Source organism: Nyctibius grandis, chromosome 28 (genome assembly GCF_013368605.1).
Source record: "Nyctibius grandis isolate bNycGra1 chromosome 28, bNycGra1.pri, whole genome shotgun sequence".
NCBI classification, from domain to species: Eukaryota; Metazoa; Chordata; class Aves; order Nyctibiiformes; family Nyctibiidae; genus Nyctibius; species Nyctibius grandis.
The window spans coordinates 1,585,636-1,600,936 of record NC_090685.1 but is presented as its reverse complement, the minus strand read 5'-3'; the positions used below and the strand labels follow the sequence as shown (position 1 = coordinate 1,600,936).

General features: G+C 41.7%; 1 protein-coding gene across 4 annotated transcripts in view; it reads left to right on the top strand.

The window, feature by feature from the left end:
- Positions 1–15,301, top strand: part of MMP24 (matrix metallopeptidase 24) — a 39,652-nt gene that overhangs the window by 7,055 nt on the left and 17,296 nt on the right. For all 4 annotated transcript variants that reach the window (XM_068419572.1, XM_068419575.1, XM_068419573.1 and 1 more), the window contains 2 exons: positions 1,651–1,767; positions 3,839–4,143. In XM_068419572.1, the coding sequence (XP_068275673.1) occupies positions 1,651–1,767; positions 3,839–4,143 (422 nt within the window). The remainder of the gene's footprint in view (positions 1–1,650; positions 1,768–3,838; positions 4,144–15,301) is intronic.

Below are 15,301 nucleotides of genomic sequence, written 5' to 3'. Positions count from 1 at the left end.
TATTTGAAAGGTGTCACAGAAAGAAGTCTTGTAAACCATCTACTGGTGATGGGAAGACACTCCCTTCCTGAAGGTGTGGGGGTAATATTTTTTATAGATAAGATGTACATTGTTTAGGCTTAAGCATGTGGGCACGTATGGACTACTTGCCATTGGCTGGATGGATGATGGAGGAATGTCTGCGTTTGTAGGCCAACAGCTGTCCCCCAGGTGGCCGGGGATGTGGGGGAAGCCCTGCTGAGGAGAGGGGAGAGAATTAGGTGTCCTGTGTGAGAAATCTGCCAGGATTGGCTACGATGCTCTTCTCATGTGTGACCAGGCAGCGGCATGTTTCTGCATCCCGTGTCCTGCAGTGTGTTCTCAAGGCATTGTGTCACAGTGCACACTTGCCTTTGCCATCAGAATAAGTGGATCAAATGCATAAAATGCCTGCAGAATGCCAGTGGCAGTGTCCCCAGCAACAGCTCAAGCAGGAGGCTGAGGGCAGTGCCAGTGTGCTTGGGAGGCTGTGGCCAGAGACTGCGCTTGCATTATTCCTGGGCTCTGGTCTCCTGTCCTGGGCTGCACTGCAAAATCCTAAAGAATGTGGCTGGGACAGAAAGTTGCTGTGCTGGGGCCTTTGGAGACCAGTACCTATACCTCTGTTTCTGTCCCTGTCTCCTTTTCCCCTGCTGCCACATGCAGTGATGGGCAGATTCATTCCTCCATAAACCATTTCTGACTTCTCTGGAGTGTGCCCACACCAGCAAGCAGGATGGTATTCTGAGGTACTGTCTATTTCTCCTTGTCAGAGAATCATTTAGGTAGGAAGGGACCTCTTGAGATCACGTACTTCAACCCCCCCCTGCTCAAACAGGGAGAGCTGGAGCAGGTTGCCCAGGACCATGTCCAGTTGAGTTTTGAATACCTCCAAGGATGGAGACTCTCCCAGGTCTCTGGGCAACCTTTGCCAGTGTTTGACCATCCTCAGGCTGGTGCAAGAAATAAGCAAAAGATCTGTTAAGGCTGGAGGTGAAGGAGGTAGGGGAGGACACCTGACTTCTCTGATAATAGTGCATGGATCCCTGTGCAAGGGACAGCATCCTTTGCTCTTCCAGTTCACCTGGCCGTAGAGGCAAGAATTTCCTGCATCATGAGTGACATCAAAAGAGTCAAGGGTTATGGGGAGGCCCTAACAGAATGGAGTGATCTGTTCTAGTTGTTACAGGTGAAAGCCTTAGTTGTTCTCTGGGAGGGTCACGTTTGCACTTGTTCAGTCTTATCTAGTGAGTTATGAATTGGAGGGGTTTTGCTGGCACAGGAGCACTTTAACAGATGGAGAGTGGATAGAGTAGGTGATAGGAGAGCTCGATCCCAGTGTACACGCACATGCAATCTGTGTCTCTTTTGTGGCATTATCATCATTAAGCTCTTGTCAAGCTTAAGGACTACCTGATCTGGTTTCCAAAAGGAAAAATTAATTCTTTTTGGTGTGCTGAGGTGTGTGGATTGCCAGCAGAGGTGGGGGGTAAACCCAAGAGAGCGAAGACTGAGCCCTTCTTGGTGTCTGCAGCAGCCATCCCTCAGAGGTCTTCCAGTCACCCCCTGAGTTCTTTTGAATCTCTTTTCCAAACTCTTTGTTAGCTTGCTTTTTCTTTCCTTCTCTTCCAGGTGGATGAAGAAGCCTCGATGTGGAGTTCCAGATCACCCCCACCTACGCCATAGCCGGAGGAAAAAGCGGTATGCACTAACTGGGCAAAAGTGGAGGCAGAAGCATATAACCTACAGGTATAGCCCCCTCCCTCCCCCTTTTTGTTTGGGGAAAAAAATGTTCTGTACTTGTTTGGTGTGCAAGTTTTGTAAGTCCTTTTAAAAAATGGGTTTTCCCTGTAATGCCTAGTTGAGGCTTTCATTCTCAGAACGTGGCGGAGGGAATACTTTCAGAGCACTGGGGTAACTGAAGAGTCTATTCTCAATTAGAAATTAACTGATCAGTAAAGATGCCTAAATCCCAGCCATCAGTTGTGTAATTTTGGCAGGAAAATCCTAGTAAGCCCCTTTCTGTTCCCTTAGAAAGGTAAGGCTCTAGCCCTTAGATCATGTGTCTTCTTCAACAGACCATTAAAGCAGAAGGAACATCATTGTCTAAAGGCAATGCTTTCTCCCTCTGTTGATTTGCAACATTTTACTGAATATTTATTTTTGCAGAGGTTTTACTTTTGCTGGTGTAGTAGAACTCTTGCTTTTGTCCAGACTTAGGCCTGCTGAGGCAATGTGCTGAAGTGGGCTACAGGTACCAAATGAGTATTCCATAGCGACGATTGTTTCCCAGATATGTGTGTTGTTTGAGACGTTTAGGCCCTTAGCTTTTGAAAGGCAATTGATGAATGATGCCAGTGGAAGTTTCTGACAATAAGAATGTCACTTCAGAATAAAATTAAACCCCCCTCTCATTGAAAGTATAGCCTTTTAATTTTGTTGAGGGTGAAAGGAGGTTGCAGAGAAGTAAAAATTAGGAATTCAGGAGGAGATACGGGTGAGCAAGGCTAAGACAGAAGGAAAGTCTGTGGTGAAGAGGTAGAAATATGAGTGACCAGCATGGGGGAGGTGCCAGAACGTGAAGGAAGAGATATAATGGTGTGAAGGGAAAGAGAATCAGGGGCTGAGGCACTCTGTTGCTTCTGCCAAGAGCTCTGAGGAAGGAGGAGGAGGATTCTTCAAGTAACCGTGAGGGACTGCAGAGACTGGGAGGAGGGGCTAGTTCTAGGGACTAATTCAAAGCTTCCACCAATGATCATTCCTTTAACTCAAATTGTAAAGGGACACCTTCTGTATGTGAAGATCTGAGAGTCAGGTCCTGCTTCTAACCTTTTCTGGACCTTAGGGAAAACTGGTATATAATCCTATAAATAAAACATATCTTAAATGTGTGCGTAACCACAAGAAGCAGGTTGGCAGGTGGCTTCACTTCTGCCATTGTCAAACTAGGAGTTGTTTAACTTTCCAATTTCAGTATTTGTAGTGTGCCATTCAAGCGATAGATACCTTGTTTTACCACTGAATGTGTTACAGTGTCTTTCGTCTGTCAATTGTTATATTAAATTGAGCCAGTTTCATTGAAGACTGAGAGTTGTTTCCATGACTGAAAGTTGTTTCCATGACATAGGTATTTCATATCCCCCAACCCAAATGTAATAGGTCTTGAGTCTATTATACGCACACCCAAAAACCACCCCATGAACAGCACTTTTTAAGCTAAAGTTTACAATTTTGGGAAATGTATGTGCAGTTAAACTCCCCCCTCCCCACCCCCAAACTCTGTATCATCAGCTGTCAGGGACTGGGTTGCACAAAACTGGCAGGTCCATCACTCCTATGAGCTCTTAAGTATTTTGAGTAGTCCTGAGAATGAAACTGCTCATATAAGTAAGGTTGTGTAGTTTGCTGAAAGGTTTGTTTCTCAGAAAGAATTTTAGTAGTCAGGTTTTTTTCATACACTGGATTCCATTGTACCATGATAATTTCAGACAAAATCTGAAGTAATTTACATTTTTAAACTAAGTTACTTAGCTGTCTACACCAGGATTTGAAAGATTGTCAGGCTTTTAGGAAGCCATGCAAGATCAACCAAAGTATTGGGAAGATTCTTATTAATAAATGTAGACTTCAGTTCAGGGCTGTAGGTTTTGTTGGTAACTTTATTTGTAACAGCAAGACTTTGCATGCACAGATTTTGTCTGCAAAAAATAAAGACTCTTTGGAAATGGAAACTGTAGATGTGGTTGTGTATTGGAATTATAATAAGAAGTCTTGAATGTATGCTGCAAATTTAAACAACCCTCCTTTCTCATTCACACAGTGTACACAACTATACCCCCAAGGTTGGAGAGATTGATACAAGGAGAGCCATTCGTCAGGCCTTTGATGTTTGGCAGAGAGTGACACCACTTACCTTTGAAGAGGTCCCTTACCATGAAATCAAAAATGACAGAAGGGAGGCAGATATTATGATATTTTTTGCTTCTGGTTTCCATGGCGACAGTTCTCCGTTTGATGGAGAAGGTGGATTCCTAGCTCACGCTTACTTTCCTGGACCAGGAATAGGAGGAGATACTCACTTTGATTCAGATGAGCCATGGACCCTGGGAAATTCTAATCATGATGGTAAGAGCACAGGTCATTTTTCAGAACAAGGATAAGTTGTATGTAGACACATTGACAGGCTTTCAACTAGAAAGTAGTTGGTTAGCGGAGCTTTTGCCTCCCATACAATGGTTCAAATGTTTTCTAAAACATGTGTTCTGTCTTAAATGGGTAAATAATTAGTAAGTTTGTGACTCTGCACGTGTGTGAATGTGGAGGAGCGAACAGGTGTGTGTGTCTGCTGGCTTTTTACATCTCTCAAGATTTTTACCATAGTTGCTACAGAAACCACGGCTCTGGGAGGGAAAAGATGAACAAGAGTGTGTTGAAATGTAAACTCAGTATCTCACAGAACACTTAACAGGGCAATTAGAGTTAGCTGTAATGGTGAATAGAAAATTGAGAGAGTGAAGACATTTGAATGTCAAGTCGTATTGATCCATATTTGTTTTCCCACAGTCTGAGTGTGGTCATAATTCCTCCCATCAGAGGTTGGGGCTGGCTGATTTGTTAAGGAAGACTCTGATGATTAGGACAACTGTTTTCGTGATACGAAGCAATAATGAGTTTCTGTATCTTTCTAGCTTTATCTCACTCTCTAATGGCAATGAGCACTTTCTGATCTATTTTCAAACCTATGAGGATAGTGATGACTTGGAAAAAGTTTAAGTTGGAAAACCAGAATTTTACAGTGGCCTCATAAAATATCACACCAGTTTCCACAGTCTTAGAGATCTGGCAAGGACGACGTGTCTTTAAACCTTTAGGGATTCAAAACCACAATTTGAAACATTTTATAAGGATTAGAAGTTTACTTGGCTTGATTTTTAAACTGTATAAAAACATAGTAGCATTGTTGTGGCCATGATGTCTAAGGACATATGCAGAGGTAATGTCTTACCAGTGTAGTTTGAAAAGGAGAAAAGCTTTCCGGCATGCAAGCCACCTTCAGGCCTGACCTAAAAGTGACAGCTTTCTTTCAGAGTGGAATGCAAATTGAGAAAATCCCTCAGAGTTTTGAGTCAGTATCTGTCAGGTCATCTTTGAAAGGAAATGGAACTGGCAACTTCAATGTGAGAATGCTAATTTGTAGGAAAGCAGCAATTGTATGATACTTGTCTTCTCAGGGCAAGAGAAGTAATGTTTCCTGGAGTGTTTAAATGACTAGATTAGACGTAGGCAGAGAAAGAGAGAGGTTATAGTCTGTGGGATGTGGAGGGGGGGATAGTAGGGTGAGTGTGGGAGGTTATGGTGTGGCAGAGAAGCACAGTCTTGCTATCTTGAAATGTTATGAATTTTTATTCTTAGGTTTGTGGCTGGAGGGCAGTTCATAGGTTTCCCTTGAGGATCAGGATTGAGAGTCAGAGACTGAGTGATTACCTTGTGAGAGCTGGTTTTGCAGCAGTTCGGTGTGTTTGTGCTTTATCAGTGGTCTGTGCGAGTTCAGTCTGGTCTTAGTAGTTATTTGATCTCAGCTGTGGGGTGTGAGGGTGACTTCCCAGGTAAGCCCATGTATGAGACCTGGGAGTGCTGGTGCCTGGGATAGAAGGCCCTTACAGGAAGGGGGAAGGGAAGGGTTTGGCAAGTTGTGCTTGGTTTTTTCTTTTCTCTTTTTCCACTCAAAAAGCTTCCTTCTGATGATAAGCTTAGCAAGGTCAGGAGGCAGCTTAAAGACTGGCAAGGATGGCTCTTGGGAAAATAGTCTGCCTAATAGGATGTTCTAACATAGATTATCGCTTTTTTGAGAGTATTTTTGTATAGTTTTTAGAATGGTGTTTGAGAGCAATGTATACAATGAGTAGAGGATCTCTTCTTTTTTTTTTTTTATATAAAAGCTACTACTTACGCAGTATCCATGTGGCTCTTTCAAAAACATAATGCATTTCTCTGGTGTGCTGAGTGACTGTCATAAGTGGTGTCCTTAACGTGCATGTAATTTGTATTTAAGGGGCTGATGTGCACTCCGAGTGTGAAAATTGATAGAAGAGTTGAAATTTCCATTCCAGAGGATAATGTCACTTGTGTATTTTTCAAGTAACCGTGCTGCATGGACTGGGCGGCATGATTATTTGAAAACTCTTTAAAAAAAGTCACCAGGGAGGATGTTGAGAATGGGGGGGTCATATTTGTCCCCTCTGCCTGGGGGAAGCGCTGATAGTAGAAAGGGAGTCTCGTGTTGAGGATGACACAGGTAAGCCTGTAGTCAGAGCAGTATAAACGTGAGGAATTTGGGTTTGCCTGTTCTTAGCCTTGGTGTGCAAATGTGACAATGTCCTGTCTCCTCACGGGATGATCCAGGCCTTTTTAGGAAGGTTTTTCATTCTGTTTCACTATTTCTTGTCATGGGAGCTCTCACTAGCTCCAGGTTCTCACCTCTGATGTGTTTTACTTGAAATGCTGTTAGCAGGTCTTAAAGAGTTTCTTCTTGGTCAGAGATTTCCTGCACTGTGACCAGTTCACTGCCTTTTTTCATTGGAAATAAGATGTTAGCGAGGACAATATTGTCTTTTTAACAGGAAACATTTCTTCAAACATGGTCTTGTTTGTCCTTATGATATGTATTTTGGGGCAGTGGGGTTGTTCAGTCTGGAACTGAAGCAGTCTTTCAGTGAGAGAATAAAACATCCCTGCCGGGAGATCAGTAGCAAAGCTCTCATTTATTCGAATGCAAAAAAAGGAACTGTTTTGGCCATTCAGCATCCATTCGATGATTATAGAAATATTAAAATAGCCATAAAGTAACAATAGTATCTTTACATCAACCTGCAAAATATCACCATGTAAAACATTCCATTCCTAACAAGAATGTGTATTATTTGAAGGGAAAATTTGAACAGTCTGCCTCAAAGCTCTCTTAGCCTTGTAACAATTACGAAGATAAATATTTGGTCAACAGAGCTGAGTAATACTGTACTTTCAATTCATGATTGCTGATTTATCATCTTAATTGTACTGCCTTCCCTGACATTCCTATAAGCAAGCTGTGGAAGATTAATTTAGATAATATTATGATGAGGATGTGCAAAACCAGGTAGGAAGTTGTACTCCTGGAGCACTCCTTATTAACTGGGATCATGGGATACAGAACTCATTTGTTAAGTTTTCAGATGAGAATGTCAGTGGGAGCAGCTAGAAGCATGAAGCAGAATATTGGAGTCTGGAAGGATCAAGGCAAATCAGAGAAGTTATAGGGCAAACAGGATGCAACTGAAAAGGAGGAGGCGTGTGGGTTTACATTAAGGATAAATCACCTCTGCAACCACACAATGAAGAGCAACTGGCATGGTCACAGTTGCGTGGACTTACCTTGTGTTTCTCCTGGAAGGTCCTCCTCAATAGAAATGGAGGCAGCTCTTGGCCTTTAGCTTATCCCAGACTAGTAGCAGCGAGGGCTCTGGCTTATTAGACTTTGATGTATGGGCACGTGGAGGCAATTGAAGCTGGTTTGGGGGTCATTGTCTTTTAGCTGTACATTGTGTGTAGCTGCTTGCAGGCCAAGTGGCCCCTCTTGGCTACTTGGACGCAGGTTTTGGTCACTGAGTTATACATCAATGCAGGCAGTCCCAGTATCTTGCCTTACCAGAAGGGACACCAAAGGTGACTCTGCTCTTCTCCAAGTCTTGGGCTTTTTCTACTTGAAATGTGCTGTGTCAAACCAGCGCAGGAGCTTCTGCAGAAGTTCTGGAGGAAAAGGGCCTGAACCACCTTCTGTAAAGGCTTCTGTTAGCCACAGAGGAGAGGAACTGGACAGATTTTCCTCTGTGATTCCACCACAAGGAATAGTATTGTTTCAGTGGGCATCTGCCTGGACAACAGAGCGAGCACTCCCGAAGCCACCATCTGGACATCGCATATGTTCAGGAACCTGAGCAGGTTTTTCAGAACAGCCAAATACTGTCTAAGCTGACTAATGTGAATGTTCAGCAAGGATCTCAAGGAGAAAGTTTTGATTAGCTAATTTTGGAGGAGAGTCTTACTGATAGTGAGCATGACAGCCTCTTGTACCTGTCGGTGGGGGGCATGCATAGCTTTGAGCTGACGTTTAATCTGCTGGTCAGTGTGTTCAGAGGGGTGTCTTCACTGGAGATGTACTGTTTCTATCCTGGCAGTATTAATATCACAAACCTTCTTGATTCTTTTGACATTTGTATCCCTGTTCCTAAAGATGGGATCCTCTTTCTCTCCCCTGCATTTACAGTGGAATTCAGTTGCACAAACGTAGGCATTTAGCCAAGCTTTGAGAGAGCCACTCTCCTGTCACAGCTTGGGCTGTTCTTGTTGAGAAATCAGTTGTGCCAAATTCATTTATCTTGAACCTGAATGTCCTTGGTAACTCTTCTTATTCCTGCTATGAGTACAAAGTTCTTAAAATTGCCCACATACCTACAGATTTTCTGCCACAGCAGTGCCTCTGCTTGGAGTCTGTCCCATTTAGATCACTGAGCTTGTTCAGCCTAGTGAGGAGGAGGAGGATGGGATGGGGAGGAAGCATCTAATAGCAATCTTCCACCTGAGGAGATGTTATAGAGAGGACAGAGCCACACTCCTCTTGGAGGTGAACAAAGAAAGGAACAAAAGGCAATGGGCACAAGCTGCAACGAGGAAAACCCCATCTGAGCGTAAGGAAGAAAATTCTTCACTAACAGAGTGGTACAACTCTGAGGCTGCACCTGGAGAGGTTGTGGAGTCTCCATCCTTTGAGACTTTCAAAACTTGGCTGGATGATGCCCTGAGCAACCTGATGTAGCTTTGAGATTAGCCCTGCTTGAAGCAGAAAGTTAAACTTGATGACCTCCAGACACATCTTTCAGTCTAAATTTTTCCATAATTCTTTAGCGTTGCCAAACAGACAGAATTTTAGTTCCTAGAACTTAAGAGCAAATTGCAGTTACTTCCCACAGCAACTCCGAGCTGTAACAAGGTATTCAGCTCATAAAATTATCTTTTCTATCACCAAATCCCCTTCTACAAACAGGAATCCTAATATTGAGATTCCTTATGAAGGACTGGTGATGCTCATAGGTGCATGTGAAGGTCGCTGGCAATATTTTTTTCCAGATGTTTGATGCTTTTGAAGTACCAATTCTTATTGTGACTTTTTTTTTAAAAAATGCAGGAACATACAAGGTTTCTGTAAACATTCACCGGATTAATTATATAAGCATTGAATTATGTAACAGATCCCCTAGTATTAAGTGGTATGTGTAAGTGGGTTTGGCACTTTTTTTACCTGGTCAGGTAGTTCTTTATTGTCAAAGACTTCCAAGTGTTTCCAATCACTTTGCAAACATTGACGACTAAACATTCTTTATCCTATTTGATTTGTTTGATTACAATCGTGATATTCTAGGTGGAGGGAAGGGGACTAAGAGGAATGAAGAGTATCTAGTTGTTGCTTTTTTTTTTCTTTGAGATTTGTATTGGTACCCACTTTTCTGTGTTGACTCTCTACTATCTACTTGCAACCTGCTTACCTGCCTTGTACAGGGACAGTGCATGCTTGCTGGAAGAGAAACCACAGCTCCCCTTAACCCCTGTGCCTTCACTCAGCATATTGCCAGAACGTGGTAGTCTTCTATCTTCGATTAATTCCTGTTTCCTCTGCGTTCTGCTTTGCTGTCTGTCTCATTTCTTTCTTACTTTACCACTTTTTTCATGTTCATTTTCTATGGAAATGCTGAGGCCAGCAAAGACAATCTACAAAGTAGATCAATGTAATGAGCAGCTCGACAGAGAGCACATGTACTCACAGCGCACTACATATATAATCTTTGTGCTATTTAGCTGTTAAATACTTTTAAAATTTTCTTTCTCTGATTTCTCAGGTACAGAACATCTCCACATCTAAAGAGTTTTGTTCTAACAAATGGCATTTTGAATCCATCATTATTTTTCAGGCTTCTGAGACACTGTTGTTGAAAACGAGCATCAATATTTTTCAGAGTAAAATCAGAGCTGCTTTGAAGTTACTCACATGTCCTTTAACGCAGAAGACCTGTTATCTGAAAGACTTTCATATAGATGTTGGAAGTCAAGTGGGGCATAAATTGTATTAAAATTTCAATTTATTCTATTGGGCCTTTTTATGATACTTCACTCCACCAGAGCATGCTCTTGGTCGGTAGTTTGTTGAAGACCAGTTCAGTATTTAGTCTCTAGAATACACCTACTTAACACTGGTTTCATCCTGTAACTGCTTAGAGAGACTTGTTCCCATAAGCCAGAGTTCTCTAAAACCATATGCTAAATGTTGAATCAAATTTGAGCAAGCACATAGACACATGGTCTCAAGACACCCAGCCACAGTAAAGAGAAAACAAATCAGGAGGCTTAAATCAGCAACAGCTTGAGATTACATCCCTGTCACGTCAATCCGAACACAGAAGGCTGTAAATAGAGAACTTGCATATTTAAAATTTTTTACAAAAGTAAAGTGAAGAGAGAAAGCCCAGCAGCACGCATGGAAGACTTCTGTCTTCAGGTTCTTCTTCGCTACTGGACAGCACCTCTGTAAGTAGTGCTTTCTTTTGTTGTATCTGCTGTCATTGTACAAAGAGAAGTGGCGTGACAGTGGCTGTGCTAGTGCAGTCTGGATTGTAAAGCTTTGCAGGACTGACAGTGCTAATTATTGATTACAGCTGAAATTCATTAATAAGGATCACCTGCAAATTGCTCTTTCAAAGCAGTGTACTTGTAAATACATCTGATGTTCACAGTGTTCTATAAAGAAAATTTTTATCCATTGCTTTTGTCAGTAATTGTTTAATACACAGAGTATTAATACAGTTATTTGGAATCCTATTGATTTCTGTGTAATCAAAGTAAAATATTTTACTTCTTTCCACAGAGAATGAGGTACTCTGAGATTCGTAGGAAGGAGCCAGTAGGGATCAAAATGGTGTGTTATTCCCTTGAAAAGGAAGAAAAAAACGGACTGTAAAAAGGCAGGTCATGAGAATCAAGGTGAGCCAGAAAGTCTCTTTTTGCCACCTTCCTTTGTAAAGCAGAAACAGATGATGTGAAGCGAGCCAAAACGCAGTGGTATCTGTAATAAACTTGCTGCACTCCACTTGCTAAAGGGAAGAGGAGTAAAATAACAGGTGTTCAGGAAGAGAAAAAAAGAAACAATAGATGAATTCTTGAAAAGAGTTTGCTGGTCATTGCAGTCAGAGGTGGAGTGCAGCATCAGCAGTGAAGTGACACCCCATACTCTAGATTTTGACATCTCAACCAAGTGGCAAACCTGGGAGTTGTTGAAACCACATTTTTTTTCTCCCCTGTTTCTGAGGAAAGGCACAAGATTTGAACACAGTTTAACTAGTATTGCCTTCTCTACCCAAATCCACCACAAATACCACTTTGAGGGGGGAGTGTCTTTTACATCCCAGTTCTCTTCTCAGTGCTACTCAGTGTTTACAGCCCCATCAGGAACCTTCTGTGTCCGGGGAGGACAAAGACGGTAATTCTCCTGTCCTAGGTAGAAAACACCCTCTTTGTGGCAAAGAGCTACTCTCATGCTTCCAGAACAGCACTTTCTCTGTTGCCAGCACCAGGAGTTAAATATAATTTCAACCTAACTGGCAAAAAAGAATCCCAAATAGCACAAACTGATTTGTATCTACACTGCCTGTGTGCCAGGACCTGTTTGGAACACACTGTGTTTCAAAACCCTTTTGGTGTTGTGGGGGTTTTTTTTGTTTTTGTTTGTTTGTTTTTTTAAGTTGCCTTCTGGTTGTTCTACAGCTGGGTCAAGCTGTTCTGTCTGTGGACCCTGATGTATTTAAATATTTTTAAAAAATAAAACCACCAGCATAGCTTCTTTTCAAGATTGATCAAATGAAAGTCATATCTAAGTTTTCCATGTTTTTGTGAGTATTTGTCTTTTCTTTACCATCTGTTCTACCAATTTAGGGAATGATATGCTAGTATAAAATATGAGGTTTCATTTTGGGATTAGTAATTCTTTGGTATTGAATTCCTTATTGAATTAGAACCTACATATGTGAAAGATATAGGAAAATTTTTCAGCAGAATACTCTTATTCCATTGAATGTCAGGCTGCTGAGCCAGCTGAAGCAATCATGACTTCCCCTCTCTCTGGCTGCCCACTCTTACCTCCACATCACTCCGTCAGTTTTGGTCTCACCATTCCAGAAAAATATTTTATATTTTTCCTGTGAATTTCTGCAGGAGTTTGTCCTCATAGTGCCATCTGTGCCGTGTTGGATAAAGCACAGCTTGCAACATTAGTCAGGTCTGTAACATAACTAACAGACCCAGTTTGCACACTGGCTTTTGGGGACAATAAGGCAAGCGACCTATCTGTCATGATGATTGGTAACATAATGCGGTTCTTTGTCCTTCTGCAGTCACTTGATCTCATGGAGATCAGTTTGTTAACGTGGCTGTGGTACAATTGCTGTCAAGACTGCCTATCACTCATTCTTCTTTCTCCAGTGAAGCTGTTTAAAGACACTCATGAGTTTTCATGAAGTCCTTAAGATGCATCATATTCATTGCTACATTTATAACGATAATAGTTTATGAACAATATGAAACCTGTATTTCTTTTTAACATGTATTTTCTTCCTTTCTAGATAGAAAAGCTGTTTTCCACATCTCATTTCATGCAAACAAATGGAAGAGCAGTATCACCGCTTCTTCAGGGTCTTCAGAAGATTGAAAAGCTTTTCTTGAGCAGAGCATGTTGTGGAGGTGAATGGAGGGGTACAGACAAATCACATGTTCTTCTGTTTGACGGTTCAGACCTACCAGGTCTGAAGATGTAAGAACCAAGGCATAGCTTAGAGTAGCCCTAAAGCTTCTTTAAGTTGTGCTTGGAAAACAGTTGTCTCTACATGACTGTTGGAGTGGAAGGGATCATTTTGGTGTATTTAAAGCATGTTTAGTTCACACCATCTTTCCTGTAATTACCCTAGGCTTGGTATTGTCACAGCCAATGGTCTGACTTCTTCAGTATCATTCTTACTTTAATAAAATTTCAAAATTTAACCTTCATATGTCTTTTTAATTATGTCTGAGTAAACTGCAATACGTAGGTGTGGTAGCATGATGATACAGTTCATAAAGTATAAAACTAATATGACCAAGATCAGAGATTCACAATTGCTTTTCTATTATTAATCAGATATACAATATTATTTGTACTTCTGTTGTCTTAGAAGCTCTGTCCTGGGTTTACACTCCCCTGTGCTAGGTGCTCTACAGAGTCTACCTACGTTCATTACAGCTATATATACAGTTATCATGCTCAGGGATAAATACTGATAGTAACACCACAATGTTGCCATAATAGTATCCCTGTGATCCATTACTGTAAACCGACAGGCATTTAAATGAGTGTTTTTGCTGACCTACAGCAATTGGATTACCCTACTATGCAATGAGTGACTTAGCCAAATAAAGAAAAGGTTTTGGTATGGCTTTTCATAATTAAAATGAAGGAAACTCTACAAGAAGGCATGTGCTAGCAGTTTCACAAAGGAAAACCTTTCTCAGGATGTCTGTTAGCTGATTTAACAGCGGTTTTTCCAGCTGAAGATGAAAATCAAAGCAGCATGAGTGATGGAGTATATGACTAGAAGGAAGTTCATACATAAATTGGTTTATCTGTGACTGCAGTGTTCTCTGTGTTGTTGCAATAAAACCATGTGTTTCTTATCTCTGCAGGGAAAGGTAGTATATTATAAACAACTTGAGAGTGCTTAACCAAAGAGCTGGTTTTGATGTGTGATTATATTGCAGTTTATCTTAAGTAGGTTAGCTCAACTGGGAATACCTAAGCTAACAGGAGTTTTATTCTGAACACAAATTTAATTAAGAAAATTCAACTAAAAAGTATGTTTCATGTTGTGTGTATTCTGTGCCTGGGGTGTGCATGGGGAGTGTAGAGCTATTAAACTGGATGTAGGATAAGCAGGGTGTTCACCTGGTTTGGCATCATGATGATGGGCAATGCTTTTATCCTGTTATAGGTGTGTCCTCACAACGGCTATCTGGTGATAGCATTGTTTTGGTAAGGAAAACACATCAGTAACTTTAAAGCTAAATTAACTGTGTTTTTTTGTGTTCTAGCATAGCAGGTCAAACTATTTCGCTCAATGAACTTATAAACACTACCCCCAGTTTTACAGGGTCATCCTCTCTCTGGTGCTTAGTGGTGGGCTTTCGGATGCCTCCTGAGAAGGGAGAAGGAGAATGCTCGGGCAGGTCTCTGACCAGACCTGTTTATTTTGTACAGATGGTGCAAACGAGCAAAAATGGTTGGATTTCTCTTGAGACCTTTCCCTGCAAATACAAAGCAAGGGTAATCCGTTCCTTCTTCACACTACTGTCTTACCCAGGTGGCTGGTATACAGTGAATACAAGTTTTACTTGTGTCTTGCTCTTGGGGGAGGGGGTTGAACAGGAAATTAAGGAGTTTTATCTGATTGCCTGGCCATGTTCCTGTATGAGTAGCAAAGTATCAGGCTAGGCTATTAGTTCTCCCTTCTGAATCCTGCTTCAAGAAGATGGACATTAAGAGAGCTGTTGGACAAGAACACCTGGGCTCTGTTGGTGGCCAACATGCTTGGAAAGCAGTTTTGCAGAGAAGGACCTGGGGGTCCTGGTTGAGACCAGGTTGAACATGAGTCAGCAGTGTGCCCCTGCAGCACAGAAGGCCAACAGCATCTAGGGCTGTGTTAGGAAGATGATTGCCAGCAGGTCAAGAGAGATGGTCCTTCCTTTCCACTGAGCACATCTGGAGTGATAGGTACAGGGCTTCCCACTACAAGAAACTTGAAATTCAAAACCTGACTGGATGCAGTCCTGGACAACCTGCTTTGCTTGACCTTGCTTGAGCTGGGGGATTGGACTAGACAATCTTCAGAGGTGCCTTCCAACCTCAACCGTTGTGTGCGTCTGTTTTGCGATTCTGTTTTCTGGCTGTAAAGTGGACTGGCATTTGTTTTGGGCAGAAACAAGTGACTGAAGGATATTTAAACTAATTTAAATGAAAGCAGTGTCTGATCTTATGCTCCTGATACACATTTAACACATACGAGGCAAGTAACTTACACAGATTCATATGTAGACTTGCACAGAGACAAGTTCTAGGCATGCTGTCAGTACAAAGACTCTTCGGATACTTCAGCAAGGAGGAAAATGCCACCAAATT